Source organism: Cervus canadensis, chromosome X, assembly GCF_019320065.1.
Source record: "Cervus canadensis isolate Bull #8, Minnesota chromosome X, ASM1932006v1, whole genome shotgun sequence".
NCBI lineage: Eukaryota > Metazoa > Chordata > Mammalia > Artiodactyla > Cervidae > Cervus > Cervus canadensis.
This window is the reverse complement of record NC_057419.1, coordinates 142,353,864-142,372,305: the sequence shown is the minus strand read 5'-3', so window position 1 is coordinate 142,372,305 and position 18,442 is coordinate 142,353,864. Positions and strand designations below refer to the sequence as shown.

The following is an 18,442-nucleotide window of genomic DNA, read 5'->3' as shown; positions in this document are numbered from 1 at the left end:
AAAATACCACATCATTTTCCCCTCACCCCCACCCCATCCCAGAAGCCCCCACACTGGGCCAGGAACAAGGCCCAGTCACTGCTGAAGCTTCTCTTTGGTTTACAATGGAATGCAAAATAGACCGTGTCATGAATGCTTCGAAAAGCCCCAAGTCCTTAGTTTTGAGGACTCATTCTGGAATGAGGGTTCCCTGATAGCTCAGCTGGTAAAGAATCCACCAGCAATGTAGGAGACTCCAGTTCAATTCCTGGGTCAGGAAGATGCCCTCGAGAAGGGGTAGGCTATCCACTCCCGTATTCTTGGGCTTCCCTGGTGGCTCAGACAGTAAAGAATCCGCTTGCAATTTGGGAGACCTGGGTTTGATCCCTGGATCAGGAAGATCCCCTGGAGAAGGGAATGGCTACCCACTCCAGTATTCTTGCCTAGAGGATTCCATGGACAGAGGAGCCTGGTGGGCTACAGTCCACAGGGTCGCAAAGAGTCAGACACAACTGAGTGACTAAGCACAGCACTACACGTTCTCAAATGATGTCCTGCCTGGCTGGTGCGCTGCCATGATGGGTGGGCAGCAGGTTAGGAAAGGCCTCCATTTAACAATGTAAAAAGTTGTGGTGGCCTCTGAAATCTTGGGAGCAATTCTGTATTTTGCAAAAGTCAGAAATAGGCTGGCTGCCTAGACAATGGCTCTCTTGGCTAGGGGTATATACAACCTGAGGGACTTTAATTTTCCTGGGCTTTATTTTCTCATTTCAAGTAGGTATTTTGAATAAAAAAGAACTTTTAAAAAGTGAGCTACAGTAACGTTGGTTCAGCATTCTTGAGAAGCGTGGCGGGTTCGATGTGACCAAGTCAAGGGGAGGGAGGCTTGGGTGACCTTAGGTAGGTCCCTTCTCTCTGGGCCCAATTTCTCTGTGTGGAAAGCAGGGGTCAGAAGTGTCAGACTCTGTCTGAGGGGACACAGCTAGCTGGGGCACCAGGGAACTCCACCCAGACACCTTGGATGGGGGCAGGGCGGCTGCCTTCAGTTCATTGATGGGATTGAATAAGCTCTGCCACACAACCTGCCTGGCATGACACCCCAGAGCCGGTCGGGGCCGGGACAGGGTGGGTAGGGGCTCACAGATGAGCAGCAGGAGGCCACAGGGTAGAGCTGGGCAGCTGGTATCAGAGGCTCCTCCCATTCTGGGTACTCGCTGTTATGGCTGGGCCGAAGACATCCTTCTCTGGCCATGCTGGTGCTTGGGATGCCAGGAGGCATGAGCCAGAGGCCGGGAGAAGCCCCTTGGGACCCCAGGGAGCTCCTTCACATGGTGCTCTTTGATGCCCCCTCATCCAGCCCTATAGGATCCCAGGCTCTGGGTGACCCAGGACCCTGCAGCTTTGGAAAGTCCCCCAGGGCATCCTGCCCGCCTCTGATGCCAAGTGGAGGCACAGATGCCCTGAGTGTGTGTGCCCTGGTGGCAGCAGGGTGGACTCTGAGAAGGCTTCACAGGATGAGGAGCTAAGGAGGCCTGGGGCCCAGAGAGCAGCCAGCTTGGAGGCACAGCAGCAGCATGGAGAAGCAGAGAGGAAAGTCTGGAAAGGCAGCAGGGATTCTCGGGGCACAGGGCGCATGGGTTAGGAGAGAGGCTGAGAGCTTCTGGCCAGGGCTGGGGGAGGAGAGAGGGGTGCCTGGAGGCTAGGACCCCAAGGTCTGTGCGGGAGCAGCTGGTGAGCCATGCACACCAGGAGGGAACTTTGGGATGAACCCATGGTGATGGGTGAGTTGCTGCAGGCAGATGCCGCGGAGAGCCGTGGGCTGAGGTCCCCGTCAAGGCCAAGGGGCCCATGGCGGGAAGTTGTCTAAACAGGGGTTGGGCAGTGTTCTTCTCTTCCATGGGTCTCCAGTGGAAGAAGCAGTTGGAGCTGGCTCAGGGCAGTGGGGCTGGGGGTCCGGTACAGAGTGTGGAGAAATGCACAGGAGAAGCAGGGAGTGGTAAGTGTCACAGACTGGCTAGGTTGACAAAGAGCTGCAGGGGTCCAGGGTGGACACAGGAAACCTCAATCCAGGCAGAGACGTGGGTGGTTAGGCCCAGAGGAGGCCGGCGGTGGCTGGACTGCAGATGCGTATTCGAAGGGCCATGGCCACGCACCCAAGTGTTCAGGGACACAGGAAGGGGGCCAGGGGCAGCTCCAGGTTCTTGGCTTGTGCAGAAGTGATGGAGCCATCCATCAGCAGTTGGGGGTCTGGGAGGTGGTGGGCTTGGGGTGGTGGGGCCTGTGGTCTGGGCTGAGCAGAGCCCCGGCCCAGGGCTGCTGGGTATCTGGCCAGGAAGAGGAGGAGGTGGTCGCCATCTGGAGGCTGTGCAAGGAGGGCCAGGCCACGGGGAGTGGGAGCCCCCACTCCCCCGCACCCCAGGGCCTATGGGATTTCCAGCAGCTGGGGTCACAGCCAAGAGGCGGGGGCAGACCAAGATCTCAGCAGGGGGTGGGAGTGACAGGCAAGGAAGAGGGAGAGGGGACAGGAAGTTGCCAGGAGAGCAGGGCAGACTGCACTTCCGGAAAGGCGCTGGGAGGCAGCAGGAGGAATGGAGGGACGGCCCAGCTTGGAAGCCAGGAGGACGTCTCGCAGACCTTGGTGAGGACTGATGTCAGGCCATGATGAAATCACCAGGGAGTGCCAGGGAAGGACCCGGAGAAACAGCAAGTATGGAACATTCTGGCAAGAAGGCTGGCCGGGAAGAGGTGGGGGCAGGAAGTGAGGGTGGCAGTGTCAGGCAGGCTCTCATGAAGCCTTCGCAAGTGCCTCCAGGGGTTACCCATCACGACTGTCTGACTTTCTAGAGGACAGCTGCTGATGGCCTGGACCTTGACTGGCACTGACATTTGGAGATTGGGATGAACAGAATGGACCACCTTGGTGGCCAGAGTGTGCTTCCCAATGAAGTCTTTCCCTAGAATTCACAATATAACCCAATAAATGGTGAGCTCATCAAAGGCTACTTGGAGTGGGCATCTGCCTCAGCCTGAGAAGGTCCCTTTCCCGTAACCTGGGACCACCCCCAGGAAATAAAACAAGTCTCAGTAGCTATTTGAATAGCAGGTGGCCTGTGCCCTCGCCTCCCCAAGACACAGCTCTTGGTCACAGCAAACACTCTTAGCTGCCACTTGCACCCACTCTGGGGAGGGCCACTTGGGCTCTGAGGGGGTGTCAGGGAGAGGCCTTCTCGGTGACATTCTGTCCCTGGGCACTGCCAGAAACTGCCCTTGCGCTCATGGCGACCAGACCCCAGGGCCACCCTGTGGTCTTGGGCTCACCTCACCCATTCTCTACCTCTGGCTTGCTGGCCCCCATCTCAAGGCAGGAGAGCCGGAGTGGCCGAGCCCCTCGGTGGCTTACCTGTGTCTGGATCCGGTTGAGGCCCCGGAACCAGAGGATCTGGCCCCTGCGGAGCTCCCGCTCGGCATGGTCAATCTCTTCTTCTCCTTCAGCCAGCTCCTCGTCAGTCATCTCATCCTTCCCGGGACCATGTCCTGCTTCCTTCAGGCACTTGAGCTGGCTGGTGGGGATGGTGGCGATGACCTGGATTGCCGGAGGTGAGGGACAGCAGGCAGAAGTGACTGTCAGAAGTGGGAGGGCCGCTGGGGCCGGGAAGGGACACACACTGCCCACCTCCCTTGGACCCAGGCCAAGGCCGCTCCCATCGCCTGCCCTGCACCATGCTCGGCTACTTTCTCAAGGCTTCCTCCCAGTGAGGGGGCAGTGTGCGTGCCCAGAGGAGCAATGCATGTCACCTTTCCACACAGCATGTGATATAAGGGACTCGCCTTACCAGACCAAGGTCTGGCTCTGGCCTGGCTCCTGGGAGGAGACCTCTAGGGCCCTGCCTGATGACTGGGTCTTGGTTTGCCCGGGGCTGAGGGCCAGTGGTCTATGCCACTGGAAATCATGGCAGCGTGATTTCTGGCAGGGCCCTGGACCTCATATACCAGCTTGACTTCTGGGGCCCAGATATCAAGAAACTGAGGTGAGCCACATGGGTGCTCCAGGCCTCCAAGAGTGACTCCCCCTCAAGTCCCCAGATGGCACTGCTCAGGGGAACTTCCCTGGTGGTGGTACCTGTGCATGTTGTTACATGTCACTTTTGGGAGAAATCATGCTGCTGGCGGCTCCTGTGGTGGGGACCTGGAAGCCTGTGCCTGCCCCCCTCCTGGATCTGCCCTAAGTAAGCTTGATCTTGGATGTCCAGCCTCTAGACAGTAACATCTGACATTGAAGCTGCTTGGTCTATGATACTTTGATGTGGTGGCCTGAGACACAGGGTAAAGCACATGCTGGTCTCAGCCTCCTACACCAATGTTCTAGAACTCTGGAGAAATGCCCTTAGGGGCCTCTTGTGTTCCCAGGGCCTGATCTGGCCCCTCCTGGCCTCTGCCCAGTCCCAGTACCCAGGCCCCTTCTTCCTAATGTAACCTTTGGCACTAGGAACTAGCTTTAGCTGCAGCCACAGAGCCAGAAGTGTGAGACTTGCCCTCTGTCAGCTCAGAGGATTTCCTCATTTCCCTTGAGATATTCTCTTGTCCTCTTGAAGGTTCAGAGAGGTGTTGTGGAGCTTCAAATATATGAGCATCTTCCAAGTTACCCAATTCTAAAGCACGATTTTCAACTCCTACTGTATAAAAGGGAGTGGCAGGTGGTTTTACCAGGGCCTGCCACATCCCAGCCATGGTCGTTTGCATGCTCTCCACTGATGCTTTCACTTGTGGCTTTGCACCTAGGTCATGGCCTGTCCCAGAGGCAAGACAGGAGCCCCTGGGCTGTCTGCACTTACCCAGACAATTGGGAAGGAAGCACAGGGCTGGAAAAGTGGCCGAGGCAGATGCTTACCTGTCCCCAAACCAGTTCCCCAACACCGACAAACAGGCACCAGAGCCACTGCTCCGTGGACAGCGGGGAACAGCTGAAGGGCTTTCCACCAAACTGGACGATGACAATCTGTGGGAGAGGGGTGGGCAGGAGGTGGGTCCAGCCAGCACCTCTAGCCCTCGGGGTACCCCCTGCCTGTGGGCCCAGCTCAGGGAGTCAGAGGGGCTCCTGATTCACCCAGAGAGACAGGCCATTCTTGGGAGAATTCCTTTCTCCAGGCTCCTTCTCTTCATCTCCCTCTCAGTCAGTGCTGAAAGAAGCTTCCCAGACCAGCTGACCATAGGCCGTGGGTGCCATGCCAGATGGGCTCAGGGCCTTGCTTGTTGCCAGGAGCCTGCTGACCCTGGTGCCCCGGACCATCCTCTTTCCAGCATGCAGGTGTGTCTTGGCCATGCTAGCCAAGTCCCCAGCATCTGTGGACATGGTGTTTGAATGTGCTAGGTGCTGGACACTCCAATGGGCCTCCTGCAGCCTCATCACTGCTCCATGGAAGGTAGCCTCTTCCCAAGGGTGAGCTTTCCAACTCCAGACAAACTGGTCCTGAGCCTGCACTCCAACTCCCTCTGTTCTGGACTCTCACCCTCCAGGTCAGTGTCCTCCTGCCTTAACCACCCAGGGCCAGGTCTTAGACCATGAAGTAGACAGCCCTATACCCCAGAGCCCAGAAATTGTTCTTACCATCAGACCCTCAGCCTGCTCCCCCAACCTCACAGGTCCTGCCTCCATTCCCCACTCTCCCTCTGCCTCCCGAGAAGCCCAGGTGCTTCCCCGGGTGTTCCCGTGGTGTGGCAGGCCTTCCTCTGAAAACTGCAAGGAAAAAACTGTCCTGGCCTATTGGCCTCGCTCTGCCTCACATTTTCTATCAGCATGTCCTGGTTTTGAATGCTCAGCACCTCCTGGAGAGCTGAATGACCAGCCTGACACAGGGAGAATTGCCACAGGAAACTTCTGGAGCTAGGGTGGCCTCTTGCCAAGGAATCGAGTGCTAGACATGGGAGTGGCATATGTGGAGTAACCTGTGAGAAGGTCAGCTCTGGGGAAGATCCACTGAAACCCTCTGGAACTGAACAGGTGAGCCTGGGGCCATGCCAGGGCTTTTGAAGATGAAGATGCTCAGAGGGCTGGGCATCGGGGAATGTGGGCAGGAGGGGCAGAGAAGCCAAGGCTGGTGTGGAGAGTCGGGTGATAGTCCCCTCTCCCCCACCTTTTCCAACAGTGGAGCCGCCCATCCTACCTGGATGGCAAATGTGCCTAGCACGATGGTGCAGAAGATGGGGTTGCTGAAGATGCCATGGAACACATTGCGCTCGCCGTGGATCTTGCGGGCGTTGATCTCATTGAAGAGCTGCATCATGACGAAGGTGTTGAAGATGATGGTGTAGTGCTCGGAGGGCGGCGAGTGCAGGGGAGCATTCCGTCCACTGTCAATGTCAAAGAAGAGCTCCCCTGCAAGTCCAGGGCCACATGAGGAGAGCCGGACCCAGGTGGGTGATACCTCACATCGGGTGATACAGGGGGAAGTCATGAGTCCCCCAGCCCCCCGGGCTAACCCACATTAGGTCACAGCAAAGGCCGGATCCTGACCAGGGGAGCTGTCACCCAGGACAGGAGTGTCCCCAGGACATGAGTGAAGACATTGAAACCCATTTGCACATCGGCTTGAGCTAGGGAAGGAATGGGAACTGAAGTCTCAGGGCAGGCCTGACCCTCCTCTGCCCTGCCTGTCCTGCCACAAGGACCAACCTTGGCTCAGCCATGAACAGCTTCTGCTCCCAAGATGGCACAGAAAGGTCCCATGAGAATACGCCCAGGGGCTGTCTTTTGGTGCCCCCAAAAGATGATTTGCGTGACTATTACCCTTGGCCAGCACCATCCCTGCACTGAGCTTCACGTCTGCTCCCAGGAATGTGTGCTGAAAGCTGAGCCACCAAGGGTCACCTGACCCATGGAGAGCCCCCTGATGTCAGGAAGAGAGGCCACGAACAGAAGTGACGATCCCACTCCATGTAAATAAAAGAATCACCTAAAAGTTGCTGATGCCAGACACAGAAGAAAACTCCCAGGACAGCAGTGAGGTGAGGGCTGAGGGGTCCTCACTGGAAATCAGATTCCCAAGTGCCTGTCCCTTCCACTGCTACACAGGGCCACCAGAGCCTTTGTGGCCCTGGATTAACCTACCGACGAAAAGTAGGGTGAAGATGATGGTGAGCTGGTAGACGGCATGGCCCAGGATGTTTTTCATCATGGTCCGTGAGATCAGGGGCTTGTCCCGGCCGTATGGCTTCCGCAGCAGCAGCGACTCAGTGGGTGGCTCTGTTGCCAGGGCCAGAGAGGCAAATGTGTCCATGATCAAGTTCACCCACAACATCTGCACGGCTTTGAGAGGAGAGTCCTGTAGAGAGCAGCCAGTCACCCCAACATGGGCCTGGAACCCTCACTGGCACCCCCCACCCCCTGGGAAGAAACTCAGCTAGGGGTCAATGTTACTGGAATTTAATTCAAGTGAAATTGCAACAAATCCAGCTTTCCTGTAACATTCTGACATTTCTATCCCTATGTTTCCTTAAGGTGAGCAGAAAGTTTTCACTGGCTCTCAGATTGCTGCTCTTAAAATGTTGCTAGTCTCCCTTCTTCTCTCACCTGCTGGCATTGATGTAGAAGATGTGGTCCCAATTGTTAGCAGGAGGTTGCCACCCCCTTGTCAGTTGCCACAGACCATAAAAGAGCGTGATGGATGGGTGCTCTCCTGTGCTCCCATGCCCATGGGCCAGGAAGAGGCAGAAACTGCACTGGGCCTTCCTCCTCATCACTTCTGACTTGTTGGTTAAAAATGAGCTTCACAGAAGATAGACACCAAGGACATCCTGTAGGAGTCCATTCCTATGAAACTTCCAGAACTGACAGATCCATGGAAACAGAAAGCAAAAGGGTGGGTGCCAGGGGCGGGGGGAGAGGAGAGTGACGTGTGGCTGCTTAGTGGGTACAGGTATAGGTAACAGTTGCACAAGATGGAGACAGCATCAAAAACCACTGAATTGTACACTTTGGTTCAAACGGCTATTATGGTACAGAAGATGTTATGAAGATTTTATCTCAATTAAAAAATACCTTTGAGAAAAAAATACCTTTGAAAGAGAGACAAATTCTGAATACTCACTAATGGGGAGAATCGGATGACAGAAAAAGGGAAAGAGGCTCCTGCAGAGGTTAACCACAGAGTTCCCAGCAGACCCAGGACAAGACTTGCACACACAAGTCCACAGTGGCCACAGGTGGAAACAACTCAAATGCCCACTGAAGAAAGGATGCAGAAAAGCTAGGTGCTCCATCCATACAATGGAACATCAGTCTGCCATCCATAGGAATAAAGTACCTGCTACAACATGAATGGATCTTAAGAACATTGTGCTAAGTGAAGGAGCCAGACACAAATGACCACCTATGATTTGCTTCCATGGAGTTGAAATGTCCAGAACTGGTGGGAGGTGAGTGGGGAATGACTGCTGATGAGGATGGCGCTTCCTTTGGGGTGATGAAAACACAATGGAACTAGACAGAGGGGACGATGGCACAGTGCTGCGAATGTACTTAGAAGTCACTGAATGGTGAATTTTTTGTTAGGTGAATTCTATCTAAATGGAAAAAAAGTCAGCAGCAAAGAAAAACCTGGCATCCTCCACTGAGCCCTGAGGCCAAGGCACACCAGGTGGGAGGGCTGTGGTCACAGAAGGGAGAGCCCCATCACCCACCTGAGTGATGCAGGCGCCCGTGAAGGCCACGATCACGGCCACCACGTTGACCGTCAGCTGGAACTGCAGGAACTTGGAGATGCTGTCGTAGACGTTGCGGCCCCACATGACAGCCTTGACAATGCTGGTGAAGTTGTCATCCGTCAGGATGATGTCCGAGGCCTCCTTGGCCACGTCCGTCCCTGCAATGCCCTGGGGGGCACACACATACCGTGTCCATAGGCCCCTTCCCCAGCCCTCCTTGCCCACTCCAATCGTGTCCTTGTACTAGAGAAGTTTGGCTCACAAATGAAGGAGACACCACCCCTGCAGTGGCCGCCCCCTGGTTTCCTATCGGGTCCCTGCATAAGGGGCCCCGGGAGTCCCAGAGTGAGAACATGGCTTCCTAGCCCACACAGGTCACCACGGTGCTGCCCAGCTGGGTTCCCTCAGTGCCGGGAGCTGGGGCTGGGCCCCCTCTGGATATGGCCCTGGGAAGGACTGCTCTGTGCCCCTGGTGCCTGCACTCTGAGGGCTGCGCCCCTCCTTCGAGGTGGGCTGGGAGAGGCCTTGCTTGGTTTCTGCCTTAGGCAGCTGAGCACAACCTGTTTCATGCCAAGGCCTCCCTGCTCAGCCATTTTTACAGAAAGAACCAGCTCTATTTCAGCCATGAGAGAGATACACAGAGGAAAAGCTCATGTGGGGACTCGGCTCATCACACTTGGGGCTGAGGTTCACTTGAACTGGACCTGGAGATGGTGAGGCAAGTGCTCAGCAGACAAGTCCCCGTGACCCCCTAGCAATGCAGCCAGTCCCTCGTCACCTTGGGTACCATCACACCAAATACCTTGGCACAAATCACCGGCAGAGGACTGGGTGGTCAGGACGTGAGAGAAAGAAATGTCTAGCACTTGGAAACTTGTCTCAATGCTAGCTCCCACATTCCTGCCCAAAGCTTACACATCCTATGTCATGGGGCCCCACCTGGCACAGTCACCCAGACTGGCACAGCAGGCGGCTTACCATGGCGAAGCCCACATCCGCCTTCTTGAGGGCTGGCCCGTCATTGGTGCCATCTCCTGTCACGGCCACCACCTGCCGTTGCTCACCCGTGTTGCTGTCGATGATCCCTGGAACATAGATCGGGGCAGGGCACGGCTCCTGCCATCTGTGGCCCTGGGTGACCAGCCCAGGGGCCGTGGGAGGCCAGTTGGCTCTGGAAAGCCTTTGAGATTGCCACCAAGCCTACTGCCTCCAACTCTCCATGCACTCCATCACCTTTGGGACCAAGTCTTGCATCTTGATTGGCAGCTGCATCCTGCTTCTCCCACCCTGGTCCCTCACCCAGTGAGATGATACAGGGCAGTGGGATTTGGTACAAGGCAGGGGCCTGGCACTGAGTGACTTGGAAAAATGTCTCCTTCTCCCGGGCCCCCATTTGCCCATCTGCTTTGATGAGAGGCTGGCCCCTACTGGCATCTTCCATTGATACTGTGAGTGCAAGAGAGTGGAGGGTTGAGCTCTGGCCACTCAGCCCTTGGAGGGAGTCTCCATTATTATCCCCATTTTCCCAATGAAGAAACTGAGGTTCAGGGAAGACCAGTGACTTCCCCTGAGACAAAATCTCCAGGAGCCATGTGTCCAGAGCTGAGTAGCCTGCTTTGTAGGCAGGGCCCAGAAACCCGATTGGAAGCTCAGCGCTGGGCATCTGGGAACAGACGACCCACAATCGAGGTGACAGCCACACCCCTCCCCTGCATCATGCCACCTGGGCCAGGGGGAAAGAGGGGCAATGAGCAAGCCCACTCCATTACCTTTAACCAGAGTATGTTTGTCGGTGGGAGATGATCGCGCCAGGACCCTCAGCTTAGGCCACACCTTGTCCAGACGCTCCTGCTCTATCTGGGAGGGGAAAGCATGTAGATGCTGCAGAGTCTTGGAGGGGCTGAACCGAGGGGCAGGGTGAAGAAAGTGCCAGAACCCTGGACCCCCCGGGGTGCTGATGGGCGGAGAACTACCTCGCCTTTCTCGTTTCGGATCCGACGGTTGAACTCTTTCCCCTCCAGGCACAGGAAGTCCTCCCCGGGCTGGATGATGCCGCACTTGGCTGCAATGGCGCGGGCTGTGTTGATGTTGTCCCCCGTCACCATGCGGACTGTGATGCCGGCCCGCTGACATTTGCGGATAGCTTCAGGGACCTGCAAGGGATAAGATGGCTGGGTGCAGCTGTCCAGGACAGACACAGCAGTGTCTGAGCTCTACCCTTTCCTCTGTCCAGATCTGCGGTGCCCCTTGTCTCAGCACGGGGCCTGGAGGTGGTGGGGGAAGTGTCCTGACCCACAGGGAGCAGGGTCCCCCCATCCCCTGCCAGGTGCCTCCTTCCTTGTGCCAGTCCTAGGGAGCAGCAACAACTCAGACCCAGGCCCTAACCCCACGAGTAAGGCCGAGAGAAGCCACGGGAACGCTGTTGAGCAGCACCACTGGGGCCATGTCCAGCAAGGTGACTGTAGAAATCACCCAGTTTCCACCAGGGAAATGGAGACCCACAGCAGCTGAGCCAGGTCCAGCCCCATTAGCAGGCTAGCTGGTGGGGTACCGTGTCTGTGAGTTCCAGAAGGACGAGAAAAGAACTTCTGGTCCCAGTTGCCCCATCAGATGGCAGGAGCCATCATGGGCCTCCCCTCCCAGGCCTTGATTCACTTGTCTCTGCATCTCTTCTTAGTTTTTTTTTTTTTTTTAATAATATAAAACCTAAGACTTTAACAGCTTCCCTGGTGGCTCAGATGGTAAAGAATCTGCCTGAAATGTAGGAGACCCAGGTTTGATCCCTGGGTTGGGAAGATCCCTTAGAGAAGGGAAAGGCTACCCACTCCAGTATTCTGGCCTGGAGAATTCCATGGACTGTATAGTCCAAGGGGTCGCAAAGAGTTGGACATGATTGAGTGACTTTCACTTTCACACATGTATATTCACACACACACATACACACACAGATGGGCTTCCAGGTGGCTCAGTGATAAAGAATCTGCCTGCCAATGCAGGAGATGCAAGAGATGCAGGTTTGATCCCTGAGTCAGGAAGATCCCCTGGAGGAGGAAATGGCAACCTACTCCAGTATTCTTGCCTGGAGAATCCCATGGGCAGAGGAGCCTGGCGGGGTACAGTTCATGGGGTCACAGAGTCAGCCACAACTGAGTGACTAACACAGGACTAACTTTGGTAAAGAATCTTTCTGCAAGGCGGGAGATGCAGCTTCGATCCCTGGGTGGGGAAGATACCCTGGAGAAGGAAATGGCCACCCACTCCAGTATGCTTGCCTGGAGAATCCCATTGACAGAGGAGCCTGGTGGGATAGTCTAGAGGGTTGCAAAGAGTCGGAGACAGCTGAGCAATGAATGCTTTCACTTTCAAGACTTTTAGAGCCAAAGGGTTGACATGATTAGGTGTTCTCAGGGGGAAATGGGCCATCGCTGTGGTTCCTCATATCTCCATTTTCCTAACATAAGAGAAGATTCCAGAAAAGATAGAACAAGATATCCCTCTGGTGCTGAGGGGAAAATGGGTTGTAGGGAGAGGAGACCAACTGGGAGGTGGTGTCCTTGTTCCAGAGAGTGGAGACACTCCTGTTTTTTCGATGAGGACGGGCTGGTGAGCCCTGAGATGGCAATGTGGAGGGGAGCCAGGGTGACAGTGCCTGAGGGCCGGGAGGGGACAGGAGTCTCAGAGCTCAGGGAACTGGATTAGGAGGTGAGACCTAGGCCTGTGACATGTCCAGATGGGGGTCTGGTGCAGGGTGCAGCCTGGGGAGACCCAGCTCCCTGCTGTGTCCACTGGCCCCAGCACAACCCTCTGTGAGCTCCTAGTGGGCACCGCCAGAAGCCTGGGGACAATGTGAGCCTGGGAACAGAGAGTGAGAAAGTGTGCCATGCCCTGGGTGTGGCCTGGAAGCTGGGCCTGGGCACCGGGGACAGAGGGGTGATCGGGGACACACATGTGCGGTGGCTGGGGAAGCATGGGCCAGGGGTGGGGGGCAGGGCATCCATGAGACCCCAGGGCAGGTGGGTGGTAGGTAGGGCCAGGTGGGCTGTGGGGGAGCCCTGGCCTGGGAGGTCGGGGCACTTGCGAGGCTGGGGGCTCCCCCAAGACAGGGGGTGGTGGCTGTGATTTCTGCCATGGAGAGAGTGGGGAGAGGATGGGTACCCAGGACTGTGACAGAGTGACCTTACACATCTTGCCAAGTGGCCTAGAAGCCCAGCCCTGGGGGCGTTGCATCCTGCCCCCTCTGTAATGTGTCTGTCTCCTCGCTCAGCCTCAATTGAGGACCCTTTCTGCTCTTGGGAGCTGCCAGGAGACACTGTCCCTTCCAGCAAGTTCCCTTCTGGCGCTGAAGCATCTGGTAGCTGGCTCTCTGCTGCCACCCAGTGGTCATGATGCGCCTGAGCATGCGGAGCTTCAATCCAAGCCTCTGCTTGTCTCTGCGCGGCTGCGGCCCCACTGGCTCCCTCTCTGGTCTGAAAGGCCCTTGGCCTCCCAGGCAGGTAGCAGGAAGCTCCCCTCCATCTGCAGGTGCCTTCTCCCTCATCGGATGACTGTCCTGCCTCCCTGCTGTCCCAGTGGACACAGCCCTGGTCCACTGATGCCCAGTGGCTCCATGTCTGCACGAGCCCCTGCGCCCCTCTGGCGTAAATACAGCATGCCTACAGGGGCCAAGTGATCCCCCAGGGGCAGAGACATGCCACTGCCAGGCCATCTTTGGGTTGCAGCTCTCCCAGGCCCACAGACATCCTGACAAGTCTAACAGTGCTATCGGTCTTCCTGCCTGCCTTTGGGACCCAGGGTGTCCTCCTTGGCCACTGCCTGCTGGCTGATCCCCATGGTGGGGGGTGGGGGTCCTGCCTGGCTTCCCTGTCCTGGCTGTGTTGGTGCCACCTGCTGCCTGGCCTCTCATGCAGCCATTCACCAGCCAGAGGCGAGCCATCTTGCCCCCAGGGCCCCTTTACCAAGGCCATTTCTGGTTCTTAAACAAGCACCCCATTACTTTGCCTTGAGGGTTCTCCCCCCCTCTGATTCAGCCCACTGGGGCAGCCACTGAGGCTGAGCCTTCATGGTGACCTTCTTGGAAATTTTATCCAGGTTTTTTCTAAGATGAAGACTTTTTTTTATTTTAATGTATCTCTGAGAAGAGCACCAACACGGAAAGGTTTAGGCCTTGCCCCACCCACATGCTGGCCTTCTAGACTGTTCCATCTAGCCTCCACCCCGGTCCTCAGACTTGAGCCACCATGGACCTGCCTCTGCAGTTCTGTCTTAGGATGTATGCATACATCTCAGGCATCCAACCTTGTATCAATGACCAGAGCTTCAGTTTGCAATGAATATTTATGTGGGAAATGAAGGGAAACTGGAAGGGCTCCTTGGCCCAGGGGGCTGAGGTGGAGGGGCCGGATGGCCTGGTTATGATGCTGTGGACATGGCCTTGGCCATGGCTCTGGGAATCTGGGAACCTCATCTTCCTTTCTGATAGCTAGGTGGAAAAGTGTAGAGCTGTTGCCGTTGATACTGGGGACAGCAGTGGCGAATGGCTCTGTTCAGAGGGGGAGGCCATTGGTCTAGGCAAGGGCCACATGGCTTTAGGACTCGGCTTGCTGTGTGGACACAGCCCTCCTCTTTGCCTCAAAGTTTCTCCTTGGTCCGGTGAGGGGAAAGGCTTGCTTCCTGGGGCCCCTGGGGTGGCCCTGCCACCCTCAATGGCACCTTCTCACCCTGCTCTCCTGGGGAGCTCCTCCCACTGCCCACCTTCTCTGGGCCCACTCCAGGGCCAGCCTAGTAGGCTCTCTTCCTCCAAGATGGAGTTTCCCATCTTGAAGGACCCACACCTCTACCCATTGCTCTTCCTCTCTAGGCCCTGATTAGCTTCTGCCCTGTTGGTGTGTTTCCTGTTCAAGAAAGCTCTGAGTGAAGTCATCTCCAAGCACTGGCTCCCTGCGCCATTCCACAGGACCTGCTCAGCTCAGGGTGGGACATGCCACCCGCCCTCTTGCTCCAGCCAACACGTTTCCCATGGTTTCACCTCCCTGCCTGGCCCTTTCCTTTGCAGGCTCCTCCCACCATCTGCTCGGCTACCCTCATGACCCTAAGTTATGTAAAGTCACTTCTGGACAATGTCCCTCTGGCTAGGACCTTTGCTCTGAGCTTTCCACCTAACCACCTCTCCCTAGGGATGTCCGGAACCCCACTTGGCCCCAGTCAAAGCCTCAATTGAGAACTGTCCTCCTCTCTCCCAGTGCTCCCCAAGTATCATGTACCCAGTTCTCTGAACCAGAGCCCAGTCACCTGTCCCTGGCTCCTTCCTCCCCTCCTCCTCATCCCCTCTGGTCCATCACTTCTGCTGGCCTTGGCAGCCATCAGGGTTCTACCTGCTGTCCTCTCTCCCCTGGCAGAGGCAGTACCTGAGACAGGCATGGATGCCAAGCCAGAGGGGACCTTCCAGAGGGCAGCACAGAGCCTCCTGAAGGGCTCCAGGGCCAGAGGACAAGGGGGCTCCAGGGTGCCTGGGAGGTCTGACCTGGGCCATGGCAGCCACGCCCCTGAGGCTCTGCCATCGTCCACCCTCCTCACTTGGTCCAACTCTGGCCAACTGCCGTGTGTTCTACCTAGAAAGCCTGGCAGGGAGGGGTGTGATGGCTAGGAGGGCAGGAGGAAGGGGCAATCCCCTCCTTGCATTTGTGTCCCAAGGCCGAGGCCCTGTGCAGACAAGGATGGCTCCCCCAGCCATCCTGACAAGCTACCTCGGGCCGCACGGGGTCCTCGATGCCCACAACGGCTATGCAGGTGAGGTCGCCCACCACCTCGTTTTCGTTGTCCCAGTCAGGCTCCTGGGCAGCGGTGAAGTCCCGGTAGGCAATGCAAATGGTGCGGAGCCCATCGCAGGCCATCGGCTCAATGATCTTCTTCACCATGTCATCCCGGTCCCGAGGGCGAAAGCTGCGGAGTTCCCCATTGCTGTTCAAGATGTTGGTGCACCTGGGGCGGACGGAGCAGAAGCCGGTATGAGACAGTGTAGAGGGTTTCTCCGGGGTGGGTGGTGCTCTGTTGCTGCGGGGGCTTAAAAGACCCCCCACCTTGTTCTCCCCAGAACCTCAAAATGTGATCTTATTTGAAAAGAGGCTTGTTGCCAATTTAGGATGAGGTCATCCTGGATGAGTGTGGGCCTTCAATCCAATGCCTGCTGTCCTTATAAAAAGAGGAGAGGCCACATAGAGACACAGACACAGGGACAAGGCTGTTTGATGATGGAGGCAGAGACTGGAGAGATGCAGCCACAAGCCGAGGAAGACCAAGGAGACACACCAGGGAGCATCCTACCCTGGAGGTCTTCCGGGGAATGTGACCCCGCCCACACCTTGACTGAGGACTTCCGGTTCTGGCACCAGGTTTATGGTACTCTGTTTCCCCGGGAGCCAGGAGCTCAGACACTTGCACAGCACATCTCTGCACACTTGATGGGACCTGGTGGCAGGGGCGGGGGTGTGTTACTCTTGCCCTGTTGAGCTTTGGGGCAAGAGGGGGGATGTGAGCAAAAACCCAAGGCCCCAGAAGGGCTGGGACGGGGAGGGCTGACGGGATTTGGGTGCAGAAAAGGAAGGAAAAAGGAAACCTGAGCTCCAGGGGCCAGCATGGCCATTGGACAAGTGGAGGCTCCGAGAAGACTGGTGAGGAAGGAAAAAATGTTGGTTATGGAGGTTCTGCTCAGGCCTTTGTCCTGAAGGCTCCGGAAGGTGGTGGGGGCGGGGGGATGGAGGGGTGAGCACTGAGGTACAATTAGGTCAAGTCTTAGGAGGTGGCTCCTCTGGAGAAGGCAGCTGAGGAGCCAGGTGGGTGAAGGAGGGTGCTTGAAGGCCGCAGAGGTCAAGGCCAAGGGAAGGTGTGAATGCTGAGGGGTTGGGGGGGCAGGGCACTTGGCAGGGCACTGCCTCAGTCTTCCTAACAGCTCTGTTGAGATCTAATTCACACAGCACACGACTCACCCATGCAATGGCTCCTAGTATATTCATAGTTGTGCTGCTATTACTACTATCACCTTGAGAACATCACTAACCTCTAAAAGGAACCCAGCAGAAGCTACAAAAGAGGAGAGATAAATTGGACTTCCCAATTGAAAGATATTTGTGTGTCCAAGGACAAATCAAGATAAAGAACAAGAAACCTATCAAGGGAGTGAAAAGACAGCAGCCCACAGAATGGGAGGAAATGCTTAGAAATCAGATACGTGTTAAGAATCTAATATTCAGAACATACAGAGAACTCTCACCGCTCAACAATAAAATGACAAAGAATTCAGATCCAAGATGGGTAAGGGCTGGAATAGACATTCCTCCAAAGGAGCTAAACAAATGACCAATAAGCGCATGAAAAGGCACCAATATCCCTAGTCATCAGCAAAATGCAGATCAAAGCCACCGTGCGATCCCGACAGCTATAGCTATAGCAGCAACAATAATCAGGTAATAACGGTGAGGATGAGAAGCTAGAACCCTTAGGCACTGCTAATGGGAAGGTAAAGTGGGACAGCTCCTGAGGAAAACCGTTTGGCATTCATCAAAAGATGAAACACGGAGTTACCAGTTTTGCTCCCAGGAATATACCCAAGAGAGCTGAAAATATGTGTTCAAGCAGAAACTCTATGCGAGCCTTCAAAGTGGCACGACTCACGGTAGCGAAAAGGTGGAAACAACTCAACGGTCTGCCAGTGGGACAACTGGATAAGTAGAAGGTGGTTCATCCATGCAATGGAATGTTATTCCATCGCAGAAAGGGATGAAGCACTGATAAGGGCTGCAATTCAGATAAACCTTGCAAACCACACTCCATGAAAGAAGCCAGGTACAAAATGACACATCGTGTACGATCCCTTCATATGAAATGTCCATAATAGGTAAATTCACAAACAAGAAAGCAGATGTTGTTGGTTATTTGTTTGGTTGTTTAGTCACTAAGTCATGTCCGACTCTTGTGACCCCATGGACTGTAGCCCACCAGGTTCCTCTGTCCATGGGATTTTCCAGGCAAGAATACTGGAGTGGATTGCCATTTCCTTCTCCAGGGGATCTTCTCGACCCAGGAATCGAACCCGAGTCTCTTGCAAGAACTGGGGGGATGGGGATAGGCATGGGGTTTCCTTTGGGGTGATCAACTTGTTCTGGGACTGAATGCACTTTAAAGTGATTTAAAGGGCCAGTTTCAGGCTACTGTCTATTGCAATAGGAAAACCAGAAACGCCATAGCCTTTGGCTAGCCCCAGTCCCATCCACTCACTTTTTCAGCAGGATCTCTGAGGCGCCCTTGCTGAAGAGGCGGAAGCCGCCGTCAGGCGTGCGGATGACTGTGCTCATGGACTTGCGGACCGAGTTGAAGGTGTACACTTTATAAAGCTTATCTTCAGGAATCCGCTCCCGCACCGGCTGGAAGTCCCGCTTGAGGTCCAGGACGAAGCCAAGCAGAGCGCACTCCGTCTTGTTGCCCACTTGGCGTGGGAGGGCGCCTTCCTTCTCTGGAGGCTGTGAGGTGAGGAGAACCATTGTGGCCCTGGGGGCCCCAAGTCTACCCACCTTACTGTCCTTGGACCCCAGGCCAGCCTTGGCCTCCAGCGTGGACTAGATGGGCAGCTTTCCCACCATTCTCTGGGCTGTGAAGGGCTTCCAGAACCTGTAGGTCCTGCCCAGGTTCCACAGATGAGGAGGGAGCCCAGCACCCCAGAAATGATTGTGGCCCTGCCCAAAAGAGTCCTTAAGGGAGCCTAGCCAGCCCC

General features: G+C 55.8%; 1 protein-coding gene across 7 annotated transcripts in view; it reads right to left on the bottom strand.

The window, feature by feature from the left end:
* The window catches only part of ATP2B3 (ATPase plasma membrane Ca2+ transporting 3), a 61,394-nt gene that overhangs the window by 14,353 nt on the left and 28,599 nt on the right, over positions 1 to 18,442 (bottom strand). For 4 of the 7 annotated variants that reach the window (XR_006267340.1, XM_043457568.1, XM_043457566.1 and 1 more), the window contains exons 11-21: positions 17,950 to 18,191; positions 15,423 to 15,657; positions 10,653 to 10,832; positions 10,449 to 10,536; positions 9,658 to 9,764; positions 8,656 to 8,847; positions 7,085 to 7,298; positions 6,141 to 6,352; positions 4,868 to 4,975; positions 3,380 to 3,562; positions 2,614 to 2,710 (exon numbers count right to left, since the gene is read on the bottom strand). Coding sequence is in view for 6 of the 7 variants with exons in the window: in XM_043457568.1 (XP_043313503.1) it covers positions 2,614 to 2,710; positions 3,380 to 3,562; positions 4,868 to 4,975; positions 6,141 to 6,352; positions 7,085 to 7,298; positions 8,656 to 8,847; positions 9,658 to 9,764; positions 10,449 to 10,536; positions 10,653 to 10,832; positions 15,423 to 15,657; positions 17,950 to 18,191 (1,858 nt within the window). In the remaining variant the exon portion in view is untranslated. The remainder of the gene's footprint in view (positions 1 to 2,613; positions 2,711 to 3,379; positions 3,563 to 4,867; positions 4,976 to 6,140; positions 6,353 to 7,084; positions 7,299 to 8,655; positions 8,848 to 9,657; positions 9,765 to 10,448; positions 10,537 to 10,652; positions 10,833 to 15,422; positions 15,658 to 17,949; positions 18,192 to 18,442) is intronic. The other 3 variants (XM_043457563.1, XM_043457564.1, XM_043457567.1) reach the window with 1 other exon arrangement.